This window comes from Bacillus rossius, assembly GCF_032445375.1.
Source record: "Bacillus rossius redtenbacheri isolate Brsri chromosome 4 unlocalized genomic scaffold, Brsri_v3 Brsri_v3_scf4_1, whole genome shotgun sequence".
NCBI lineage: Eukaryota > Metazoa > Arthropoda > Insecta > Phasmatodea > Bacillidae > Bacillus > Bacillus rossius.
In genome coordinates, this window is record NW_026962010.1 from 7,584,213 (window position 1) to 7,597,245 (window position 13,033).

General features: G+C 37.5%; 1 protein-coding gene across 9 annotated transcripts in view; it reads right to left on the bottom strand.

Annotated features, from left to right (window-relative positions):
• Positions 1-13,033, bottom strand: part of LOC134541697 (C2 domain-containing protein 5) — a 163,678-nt gene that overhangs the window by 121,046 nt on the left and 29,599 nt on the right. For 6 of the 9 annotated variants that reach the window (XM_063385334.1, XM_063385338.1, XM_063385333.1 and 3 more), the window contains exon 6: positions 7,187-7,311. In XM_063385334.1, coding sequence (XP_063241404.1) covers positions 7,187-7,311 — 125 coding nt within the window. The remainder of the gene's footprint in view (positions 1-7,186; positions 7,312-13,033) is intronic. The other 3 variants (XM_063385335.1, XM_063385339.1, XM_063385330.1) reach the window with 1 other exon arrangement.

Consider the following 13,033-nt stretch of genomic DNA (forward strand, 5'->3'; position numbering starts at 1 on the left):
ATAATGTAGAGGAAACATTTTGTAAAATGAGAGTTAATGTGCATGTGAACAGGATTTTATGTAAACAAATGAAAAAAGTAGAAATTGAAATGAAAATGTTTTCAGATGCACTTAAAGATGAGTTTGCTGAGGGGGTAATCAGTGAATTGAGTTCTGCAGATTGCGGAGAAATGATAAAAGGGAGATTTTGTCAAAATGTAAGCAGTAATGTACGAAGATGTGGGTTGTGTGTATTGAATAGTGTACAAACTAAAAAATTTTCACTGATCCATGTGGAACATGAAGTGGAAAAAGCTGTGCAACATGGTCAGAGGTTTTGGGTGTGGAAGCATGTGTACAGAACTATCGCCGAGGTAGTAAACAGTTTTTTGTTCTGTTCAAAGGCAGAAGAAAGACATGGTAAATGGACAGGGGTGATGCAACCTCTGGAAACAGTGTGTGTAGACTTGTTTGGCCCACTGCCTAGATGGAGGGGTGGAGTCAAAACTAGTTGTATCGTGTTTGATGTTTTTTTAAATTTTTTTGCAATTTTTGCCATTTTTTTTATTGTTTTTCAAAAAAAATTTTGTTATTCTTTGACTTACATATGTACTTTTTAAATAATGTTTTGTATTTTGTAGAGTTTTTGTATTTTTTGAAGAATAGTTATAGGTTAATATAGGAATGCACAAGTAATGTTATAACAGCAATTTTTTACAAGATTCTTAAAGAGAAGGAAGATAAATACATCAAAGTGAATGTGAATATTTTCTGTTTTGAAATAACAATGATAATATATCTATAAATTTTTTTTGAGTAGACAGTTACTAAATATTATGTGAAGAAATAAGGGATGGGCCGGTCGAATCCTCGAATCCTCGAATCCCACCGAATCTCTAGTATTCGAAAGATTCGAAATTCGAGGGAAAAGATTCGGGATTCGAGAAAAAATATTGATGTAAATGTGGTACTTTAAAAACTTAAATGCTTACAATATTCTTGGCCTGTTTACGTTTTCCTTGGAACACATCCTATTGAGGTACAGTAGAACCTCGTTAATACGTGATGGTCAGGACCTAGATAATCACGGATTACCGAATTTCACGGACTAGCGATTAAAAGCCCGGAAGGTCTTGTCAAGCTTCTCAGACACCGGCGTGCAGCTGGGTTAAGGCCGTTCACGGTAAGGGCCGGCCGTCTTCGAATTAGTTTCTCGGCTTAAAAAAAATACAGCACTGCCTAGCCATTAGTTCACGGTCATTTACAACAGCCGAAGAGAGAAAGATAAGATCGTGCTGACCTTGCACCCTCCCCCCTTCTCATAGTACAGCCAGACACGTCACTCGCCAGGCGCCTGCCGTGCGTTGGCGGTTGGAAACAAACAAAGGGAGACGGGAAGCAGAAGTAGGACATCCCCCTCAAGTTTAAAGAGTGACAAATGTGACAGCTGAAAGGGGGGCGACACAAAGGATCGGTACAAACAGCTTTGCAGAGTTTGGCGGCCCACGCGATGGCTTGTAGTGTTTGCCGCCGCCGGCCCGCGTGACGTTAATTTTAAGCGCTGACAATTTTTACTTCTTTTTTTTCTTCTCTTTTAAATCGTCCCGGATTATCTGATTTCCGAATCAGCGCATCACGGATTAACGAGGTTCTACTGTATTGTACTTTTAATTCGTTATTATATAAAAAAAATTATGAAGCATGTACTGATTTGGGAAACTTACTTTATATTCATGAACATGGATGCATTGTCGCTACATTGGCATTAAATAAGGCATAAATCACATATGTATTCTCAGAATATGCTAAAAAATAAAATAAAGCACATTTAGGATCTAGACTAAATATGAATCTTGTTTTTTTTTTTTTTTTTTTTTTTAATAACTTTACTGAGAAATCTGTTACTTAGTAATACAACAATAATGCCGAATTTCATAAAGTTACGGTCGCACATGTAGTAATAACAATGAAATAATGAATGACAAAAATTAATACGTTATTCAATTATTATTTTAATCGCAATTCAATTTTAAATATTCTGATACGTTCTATTTAAGAATTTTTTTAGGACCAAGTTTGGTTTGTGTAGACTACCAACGTTAAAATATGTATTATCTGAGAATTCCATGATGGCCAACCAATCAATTTGTTAGCCAATCATTTTTAGCAACATAAAAAATAACTAATATTAATATAAAAAAATTTAATTGGTAAACTAAAGAAAACACCCCTTCACTTTTAACTTTGGGCATATTAATCACTATGCTTTAGTGAGGCTTAATTTTAAAAGACGCACGACAATATTTCTTATGGCCTAAAACCATTGAAGCCAAGATGGTGCTTTTCAGTTTCCATTAAATATTTCAGGAAAACGTTTACCTTCATTTGGGACTTAAAACAAATTTAAAGTTGGTAACTACAAAATATTGTTCCGTCGGATGTTGAATTTCGTTTTCCGATTTCCGTGGATACATGAATCACTGTACTCACAGATAATGCCTGAATGCCTTAAATCCACCAAGTCAGATTCTACAGCAATTGATGAAGTGACCAGATTCTTACGTGATCCTACAGTTAACCCAGAAATAAACATTCTCGAATACTGGAAAACTCAGTCTGCGTGTTCACCCAGGCTACATAAACTGTCCAAAAAATATTTGTGTTCACCACCTTCGACAGTGTTCTCTGAACATTTGTTCAGCACTGCAGGAAACATATTGTGACCAAAAACGGAATCGTCTTGATCCAGACCGTGTCAAAATCCTTGTTTTTTTAAATAAAAATTTAAAGGGTTAGATAGTTATGCATAATGTTTAATTTTTTCTCTTAACTTATAAATTATTTTATAATTAACCCTTGAGAACTGGATTTGGATTCGAGGGGTGGATTCGAGGTACTGTTTGGGATTCGGATTCGAGATTCGGATTCGAGAAAAATGGGATTCGAACCATCACTAGATTGCACTTGGTTAATTTTTTTTGTTTGTTTAATGTTATGTCATGGGAAGATGTTAACTGAAATTTATCATGAGTTATTTTTTTTGGAAAATGATATAATTTTGAAATGGTTAAATATTTTAAATGAAGATGACACCTATTGGTAATGCTAAATGTTTGTTTTGGATTGAATGACAGGGTGACAACATCCTATATTAAAGGTATGAAAGGTAATACTAAACGTTAATGAATAACAGTCGTCGAGTTTTGAAGCTGCAGAAGAAGTTGTGTGTTCATGATGGCCAGAGTTCAGGTGAATTTTGGTATTATTCTAAATAAGCAGCAGAGGTTTTTTTTTTGTGTAATTTGGTTCGTGAGGAAGCTGGGGGGCCAGGAGGTTAATTTTAAATATGTTGCCGGCATGGAGTCCGAGGTTTTTTTTTTTGCAAGGGTGCGTCCTTTCTCCTTGGTCGCTCCCACCCCTCATCAAGGTTAATTTTATGGGATGCTGTTGCTGAAAGGGAAGATATGGTTTGAAACCTAAGGAAGGGCATTGGTTCATGTAATTTGTTTTTGAAGAATAGAAACATACGTATGTATCTTAATGAAGTGTTTGTCATGCCATGACGATATAGAATTGTCAACTTGTTGTTTTGTGGAAATTTAAGTAAGGTAAGTAAAGCTTAAAATTCAAGGTATAATGACAAGTACTGTGTATATTTGGGTATAGCTTGGTATAAAATTTTGTTTTGAATTTGGTAATAGGTTAGCCGAGCTGACTAGCAGCTAAAAGGGTTGTAGTTGGGCGCCCCTTACCTTTCGGCTAGCTCAGGAGTTAGGAAGGAATGAGAAGAGGAAGTTGGAGAAAAGAACTGTGGGTATTTTTTATGTGTGATAATGATGTTTTTGTGTATTTTTTATATTATAGTTAATGATACAAGGAGATGTAAGTGAATAAGGTCAAAAGGAAATGCAGTGTGAATTAAGTTTGGGTGTATTTTGGTGAAAATATCATAAGGTTGTGTAACATTTTAATAAGAAAGTTTGAATATGAGGAGGGATAAGGTAGTATGTTATAAAAAAGTTTTGAAGTTTCACATAACTAATTTAATGTTTTTTGGAATTGTATTTGTGGTGGAAAGTTTACTATGTGAGTTTCAGTGTCTTAGGAAGTTGATGCATCTATATTAGAAAATGTAGTTCGTGGGTTATCAATATTGAGCAGACTAATTCTAATTTTGAAATAAGTGTTATCCAGAAGTTGAAGTTAATAATAGAGGTATTGTAAGAGTCTTAAAATTTTGGAAGTAGTTTTTTTTTTCTGATGGAATTTAGGGAAATTTTGTGTCAAATTTTTGAAGTGATAGTGTTGTCAAGTTTTTGTTAGTGCAGATTTGAAGAATGGAGATATTGGTTGATTTGTGGGTTAAAGTGGTTGTTCCATGAGATTTGAGGAGTTTGTCAGAAGCAGCAGAGAATAATGGTAACTGTGGTTTTTAAAGGGTTTTAAAGGAGATAATTTGTTTTGAGGTTATTTGTCGTCGTCTTTGAGGTTTTGAAGTTTTTGTATTCGTCGTTAAGGTGGTCATGGAGACGTAATTCCTGTAGTTGAAGATTTTTCGTCGTCGTTGAGGTAGTTATGGAGGTTATTGCAGCTGGTGTTGAGGGTTCCACGGCTGTGAAAGTAAGTTCAGAGTTTTTTTTGTTGTTGAAGATTCTTCGTTGACCAGGGGGTGTCTGCTTGAAGCTTGTAGAGAAACCAGTTTCAAAGTTATTTGTATCAGGCACTAATGAGAGGGAGATAGCCATTTGTGGAGAGTTGTTGACACTTTGTAGTAAGAGATATAGTTTTCAAATTTTGGCTTTTTAACAAAGGAATTTATGTTATTGCAATTTTTAAGTAACAACATTTTGTAATTTCTATATAAACAAGGGTAGTAACGACTGGATGCATTTATTTCTCAGGATGTTTTTGTATTTATTTTTGTACAGATTAGTTTTTCACTTTTGTAACTTTTCAATTAAAATATAGTGTAAATTTAATTGAAAAGTTGGGGGGGTTATGTAACATTGCAAGACCCTGCCCTCCAAGATAAATAATTTTCTTTTAAACTATTTTTTATGCATGTAAATATTTCTTAAAAAAATCTTTCTAATTATATTTTACCGTTTTCATGTATTTTAGGGTTGATGTTTGCATTTGCTTTGTGTTTTAAGAAGGTATTTTGTATTTTATTAGACATCTCTAATCATTACTAATTTTTATGTAATTATTCACAAATGAGCCGCTGTACTAGATTTTTGCCTGTTTAGGCCTACTTTTTCAGGTTATTTCTAAATGATTTTAATTTTGTAAAGTAATTTGTATTATGATTGCTGTTCTTAATTTTATTAACGTGTTGCAATATAATTATAGATCACGGGACTGTGTCTGGGCAGGTGTGATGGTTAGAAAGAGAGGCATGAGAGGCCTGTAAGTGTAAGTGAGAAAGGAACAGTGCTTCCCCGCCAACCGAGATAAAGACGGTAATTCCCCCCCTGCATGGGAACTGAGTGATAACTGCTCTCTCACGGTGTGGGAGAGAGAACGAGAATGGGAGTCCCCGATTTCGATGTGAAATTGAAAAGAGACAGATCAGGGGAAGCCCAGAGTTCTGTATGTACAAGGTTTTTTCATGTATTGTAACTTGTTCTGTGATTGGCTTGTATCTGTAAGAGTGAATGAAGCGTGCGTGTGATTGGTCGGTGAGGTCATGTGACGTCTACTCCCTGCGTGGAGGAAACGTGTCATGAGTTCATCAGTAGTCGTCGGGCGATCGCTGCCAGGCGAGGCCACGTTTCGGCGGCTCGCGGTTTTACGTTGGATGTGGCCGTGTTTGAGGCCGCACATATTTTAGATATTCCAGTAAAAGACTTAATCAACGTTATTATTTTTTATTATTAATTCTCCTCGCGCGAGCTGCGAGCATTTCTCGACGGGCAAATGTATGTGGAATGAGTGAGCAGCCTCTTTTGAAAGTGTTTGGATTCGTCTGTGCATTCTAGTTTGAAAGAATAAAACAAAAACTACAATCGACGCTTTAAATCTGTTTATTTTTGTATGTAACGAACCGTTACAAATGTACAATGGTATGGTTAAGTCAATTTTGATTCTGGAATAGGCCCAATCCATGTATTCCAATACTATCGAGGAATACAAAGTCCAATGGTTTTGGAATCGAGACTGGTCGATTCTTCCCCTGCATAGCACAACTTAAAATTTATATTTTATTACATAAGTTATACTACCTTTGGGTGGATTGAGGTTGCAATTATAGTAAGCAATGAAATGCAATGAAGTGCACATGCACCAAGGATGGACATTTAACATGAATAAATCCAAAGCATACACGTTTCTGCTATGACCACGTCCCAAGTCGTCCAGATAGCCGACCATGTGTGGTGGCATTATGTGTAAATATTTGCTTATGTGAACATTGCACTATGAAACATATTGTAAACTTTAATAGTAAAAAAGAGGGTTGTCTGTAAAGTCGGTTTACGAACAATAATTTACTTTTTAATTTCAAATATTATTTAGTTTTTGCAAATTTAATTTAAATAATTTGTTTAATTATAATCACGAACAATTAGTTGAAAAGCCCGCATTAACCTGTTTGATATTATAGAAGATTTCCTCGCACGGTGGTTGGCCGGTTCTTGCACGCTCGTCTCAGGCGGAACGTGACAATGAGTCATGCTTTTTCGTTTTTCGTGCGTTTTTCCCTGAGGTGTTCATCGATTTACAAGACATTATCAAGTCAAAAAATAAATAATCACTAATTTTACAATACTGTTGCGAGGCAAACGGAGCTGGACCGTTGGGGGAGGACCCACTAGGATCAGCCCCCGCTCTTGCCCGGTCCGTGCGTGGGGGTTGTGTCACTGCACTCGGAGTCGAGAGGACCCAGCCTGGTCGACACGTGTCGAGGTCCGAGCACGTGGCGCTAGAGGCAGCGAGGTGCGAGTTCTGGTGGGTAGCGATGTCAGCGAATGCAGCGACACAATAGCAAGAACCCAATAATTCCCAGCATAAATATAATTTTGCAAACCGTCTAATGACCCAGCAAGTGCTATCGTCTCATCCCCGCCTTGGCGCACGTACGTACGTCGCCTGTAATTCCTCTCCGAGCCGTGACAAGAAGTGCTATGTCCTGCAAGCTGTTGGACCAGCTAGTTTCTGAGAGCCAGCCGTAGGCGAGCGATTACTTTACGAGTGCATGCACACTGACCTTTAGGGGTGATGCTGAGGTCAGAGTCGGAGGAGCGGCGGTGGATGGCGCCGGCGGCCACGGTGGCGGGGGAGGCCGGCAACTTGTCGGCCACCACGTCCTCGCCTGCGACGGGGGCCTGCCTGCTAGCGGGGATGAAGCAGGGGTCATGCTCGGCACCACGATGCTGCTCGGGGGGCAGGGGCCCCCCGCGGGCGTGCGGGGGGCACCTGCCCCCGGCACCACACACCACATCCACGAGACAGGCGACAGAGGGAGCAGCGGGACCAAGCACGGGCACACGGGCAGGTTTCGGCTCTTCCACCTCCTCCGGCACCACGCCCTTCACGGCAGCGTCTTCCGTGCTTCCGACATCGTCACACGCTGACTCCGGCCAAACTGCATCTTGTGAGAAACAACTGTCTCGGCTGGACAGCATTACAGCACTTACGTCAATCTTTAAATTTTTTTCGTCTTCACAAATGTTACTTTTACTTTGTGTGTTATCGTAATTTTCATCTTCGTGGTTTCTCGTTGTGGGAAATAGTTTTAATTCAAGTTCATCTCTAATATTTTGTGACAAGCACGTTCTTATTGATAACAAATTATCTTTGTCTTCAACATTTGACAGGTCAGGAGTTACATCAATTAAAGGAATGTCTGTGCCTACTTTCCCTTCCTCCCCTACAGTATTTTCAATATCGTTTTCAGCTTCAGTTTTCACATCACTGGCATAACCTTCTTTCCAAAGGAAATGTTCAAATGTAGGCGTGTTCGTTGATGCTAAGCCTGAAAAAGCTAATGTAACCCTAGTTTCATCTTCTGGAAGTTTTCCAAGTCCTACTGTATGCTGAGAACTGACTTGGTTTTCAGAGGAAGAAAGTCCAATGGAGGCAGACGGTAATGGATGGCCAGATGTAGTTTTCCCATTGCATGCAATGTCTAGCGAGAGATCTTCGGACGTCTCATCAGAGCTTGACGACTCCGAAGAGGAAGATAAGCGTAAACAATCGTTGGGTATCAAATGACCATCAACGTACTCTAGCTGTGGAACATCTTGCCCACAAGTGAATTTAAGATATGTATCTGAGAAGGATATATCCAAAGCAGGGCGACAAACAAACGCTGCTTCCATTTCTGAAATATTTCCAGACACAGTTACGGGCCTTTTCTTCGGAATGCTCGTTTGCTCACGCTTGGTGACTGAAAGTCTGAATGTTTCTGCCACTTCTTTCCCATCATTCACAGCATCTGATCTCGAAGGAGACGTAGGAGAAGATCCAGGACTCTCGCGGACTTCTGCTACGCTGTCAAGCCCTGTGTTGTTACTGTCCATCAGCGATCGGATTAATGTCGTTGCAACCGACTCACTCGAACGAGCTTGCTGGTTCGAAACCCTAACTTTGGGTTTCGACATCTCTGCACCCCTTCCAAAATATTTTGTAGTACTTCTAACCGATGAATATCTGCCACGCTCAAAGTCCGATTGCAACTTAACCTTGAAAACACTCAATGTGGAAATCTTGGGCTTTGATAGTAGCTTGACCGCCTTCAGTCCTTTGAGGATTAAACTGTCACGCCTGCCTTCTCCACGCATGTCTTCTTGGAGCAAGAGATTCCGCAGTGCTAAGTCCTCCGACACGATACTCTGAAGACTTTGCGTGGACCTGCCTAGCTTCTTGTAGCCAATCAGCTGCCTGAAGTCCACGGATGGCTGCGATGAGATCCTGCTTCTACGCGGTTCCCCCGGGGGGATGTCCGACGTAGATTCAGCGGCCAAATAGTGAGGAACCACCACAACCGGATGTCTCTTTCGCGCTCGTTTCAACTTGCGTAGTCTGACACCGGGGAAGTTGGGGCCGACGGTGGTGGGGGAGAAGCTGTGGGAGGCAGTGAGTGCAGGGGCGGAGTCGTGAGGCGTGGGCGGCGTGACACACAGCGCGGGAGACGAGGGCATGCCGGCAGCTACAGAGCCTGGGAGCATGCCACTACAGGTGGGGGAGGGGCGGGACATCAACAAACAAGAGAGAAAAAACCATACATATTGTCTTAGTCCTCAAAGCTGTGGGGCATTATTACACTACATACATTCACTCAGCTACAAATAAAATAATTACATCTGGTAAAAAAAATTGCCTTTTAAATTGATATAGTTATTTATATAAATATGCTGAAAACTTTGTGAAAAGTATATATTAATTGATATTTAATACATAAAAACATTTCAAAATAAAAATTGGCTGCATTTGTTTTTGTTTTAATGCTTTCTGACTCAACACTAACCACATAATCAAAATTTACACATACACACACATATATATAGACACACACTATCTGCACCCCGCGGTTTAACAGTTAAATTCAACTAAAAATCCGGTCAAGTGAGTCAAACTTGCACATCCGGGTACCGTACAACCACACTCCGCAACGCTTAGCTCGAGTCTGAGCCGCACTTGGCCACATTTTATTATTTGTAGTTATATTTTAGAGTTTGGACTATAATCACACTAAGATTGACTATTACATGTATTACAGTTTTTACGATATAACTTAAACAAAAAAAATTTTTAAAAAAACATTGAAAATAATTCAGTTATCAAAACCACTTTATTTGAAAACATTTCTCACACATTGTCAAGATATACTAATGTTACTGTATGAGACAGGGCCTCAACACAGGGTTAAAGACTGTTATAACTTCCTAAGTGTTTTGATAGACAAAGGTAGAGATTTTTGGCTCTCAAGACACATTAGCAGCCAACATGTAGCTGTCCGTGCAATAAACAGGGATGCTCAGATGTATTCCTACCACTTTCAGCGTTTGTCCTTAACTTTTGTTAACAGTAATTGAAAATGCCACTTTCAAAGGGAACTGTAAGCATTTGAACTGGAAAGGTAAATTTTATTTTTTTATTTTATTTTTTATTTATTTGTATTTGTGACATGCCCACCGACAGCTGAAACACTTTTATGGTGGGCACGAAAAAAAAAAAAAAAAAACTAAAATACAAAATACATAAAACACAAAAAAAAAAAAAGCTTATAACAACACAGAAACACAAATACATAAACAAGACAAACAAAGATATAGAAATAAGAACAATAACAACTAGGTCATTAACAAAAATAAAAAACAAATACAAACATAATTAATACAGGTAAAATCAAATTATTAAATGTTAAGAGATATTGAAGGAAAAATAATATAGCTATGACAGACATAAATCAGAATATATATAATTAAGCACTGTTGGAATTCAAATATATATTATTGTAATTTGTTATAAGTCTATAAATAATATCATTATTAGTAATAAGAGTACACAGAGTAGAGCGTAAGCGGGAATTGAATTGAGGAATTCTTAAGGCAGTATTTTCAAGAAGATAAGGGCATCTGAATTTATGAATGTAACAGTTATGAACAAAAAGAGCATCAAGATAGGCCCTACGGTCTACCAGAGGTGTCCAAATGGGGCGTGGGAGATTCCTTGTAATAATTAAATCTATAACTTTATTTTGAATACTTTCGATTTTTTCAGTATCTGTTAAGTTGATACCATTCCAGATAACAGAGCCATATTCTAATTTTGATCTTATAAGTGCCATGTAAAGAGAGATAAGTGAGTCTGAGTTGGTTGCATAAGAAGTAATAAATTTTATAAGCGCTAGAGTTCTTCGTGCATAGGAATATAAGTAATCTACATGTTTATGTAGGGATATGTAGGGATAATGGGAATACGTGGTGCCAACACCATCTCTCCTTTGGCTCCCCAGTGATAATGGTGGCCTGCACAATATACCTTTCATTCATATATATATATATATATATATATATATATATATATATATATATATATATATATATATATATATATATATATATATATATACACACATATACATATACATATACATATACATATGTATACACACACACATATATACATATATACATATATATGTATATTATATATACTTCTTGGTACATGTTGATACAGAGTTTAGTGATAATAGTATCATGCAGGAAATTTTTTTTTCTGGATGAAGATATTTAGTTTGTAAAAATGGGTTAGAATGAACCTCCATCAAATGTAGGGCAGTCACGTTTTAATAACTCTTAGTGACGATCATCCCACAGGAACAGCCAAATTTTTTTGGGATAAAAAAGTAGCCTAGGTGATAATACAGCGTGAAGCAGTAAAAAACATACAAACTCACTCACAAACTTTCGCTACCCACCGCGAGCTCCACTAAGCGGACGGGTCTCACCAAGACAAAAAGTTACCAGACCTTACTATATGACCGTATGACGGACGGAGAGAAATGTTACACACACTGTTAGTATGTCTATGACCTATGATTTTCTGTTATAAAAATTAATTTACCCCTTTTGCACTCCATTAGGGATGGAATTTTATAGTAATATTGGGCCTATGTGTTAATCCAGGTTATGAGCTAACTGTATGCCAAATCTCATTCAAACCCATTCAGAAGTTCAGGCGTTATTGAGTAACAAACATACACACAAGCTTTCGCATTTATAATATTAGTGTGATATATACACACACATACATACACACACAATAAATCTGAATTACTTCATGATTAATTAAAATAAATCTCCATCAAAAAAAGGTTTAATTAGTGTTTATGTATAGCTCTAAATTGCAACATTTTAAACCCATTAAACAAAATAATAAAAAATAAATGCAATTTCTATATTTTCATTTTGCATAGCAATTTTAAATTATCTCTGTATGTCTTAATAAGCAAAGATGAATAATCAAATTAATAGAACAACATTCTTTTGCTCAAAAAGGATGCAAACAACTGTGCATTAATGTTATGAATTCAATGCATTTAAACAGTTGTAGGTGACCAGCAATAAACAAATGCCATTAATGACACATCTTTTATTATAATGTAGAACTTATTGACCTATTATTTTACAATTGCGCAGTCAAGCACCGAAAAGTCAGGGCAGTGAAATGAGACACAGGTATGTGGCAAAGGGAAGAGGGAGAGACATACACCACCAGTGTTGAGTATATTATCTGCCCCACGTTTGGGAAACCATAATATATGGAATTACCATAACTTCACATAAATTGAATGATTTGACCACATGTAAATACGTTCTTCTAAGTATATAATAATGGAAATCATTTAAACAAAATTATAGCTCTGAACAACATCAACTGTGATTACAATCAATTTAAGTTTAAATAAGCAATGGCAACAAACTTTTAAGATTTAACACTACTCTTCCACAATTCCTTTACAACTTATCTTAACTATCCAGTCTATGTACCTAATAGGATAAAGTGGATTACTTCACAAACACAATACTAAAGAATTTACCATAATTTACTCAATCTCACGAAACTCTAGTGCAACTACATTATTTCATCTCATACCTCTGAGTTATTAATATTTGTATGCATTAGTCCAGGGTTTCCCAATCTTTTTCAGTCCGCGGCACACATACATGTTTACTATTTTGTCTCGGCGCCCTAACCTATTTGGCTCGTCGAAATAGATAGGTACAATGATACTAGTTACGTAGATAAGCACAAAAATTAAAATATCCACATTAAGAATCTGAACTGAATATTTATATTTATAAGAATATAAAACTTACACAAAAACATTAAAGGGAGACTTAAGAAAAACAAAAATAAAATACAATAGCTACCTAGCTAGTCAATTTGATGGGTGAGCTCTACTTGCCGTCCCGCCCGTGAAATGCGGACTAGGGGAAGGTAGGGGACAGTGTTGCGGAGGGAGGGGTCCGTCTGACCTTGGGTAGTTCACATGTTTACCAGGACCACAGTTGTCTCGGGCGTGTAGTAGATAAGTATCGGCGAG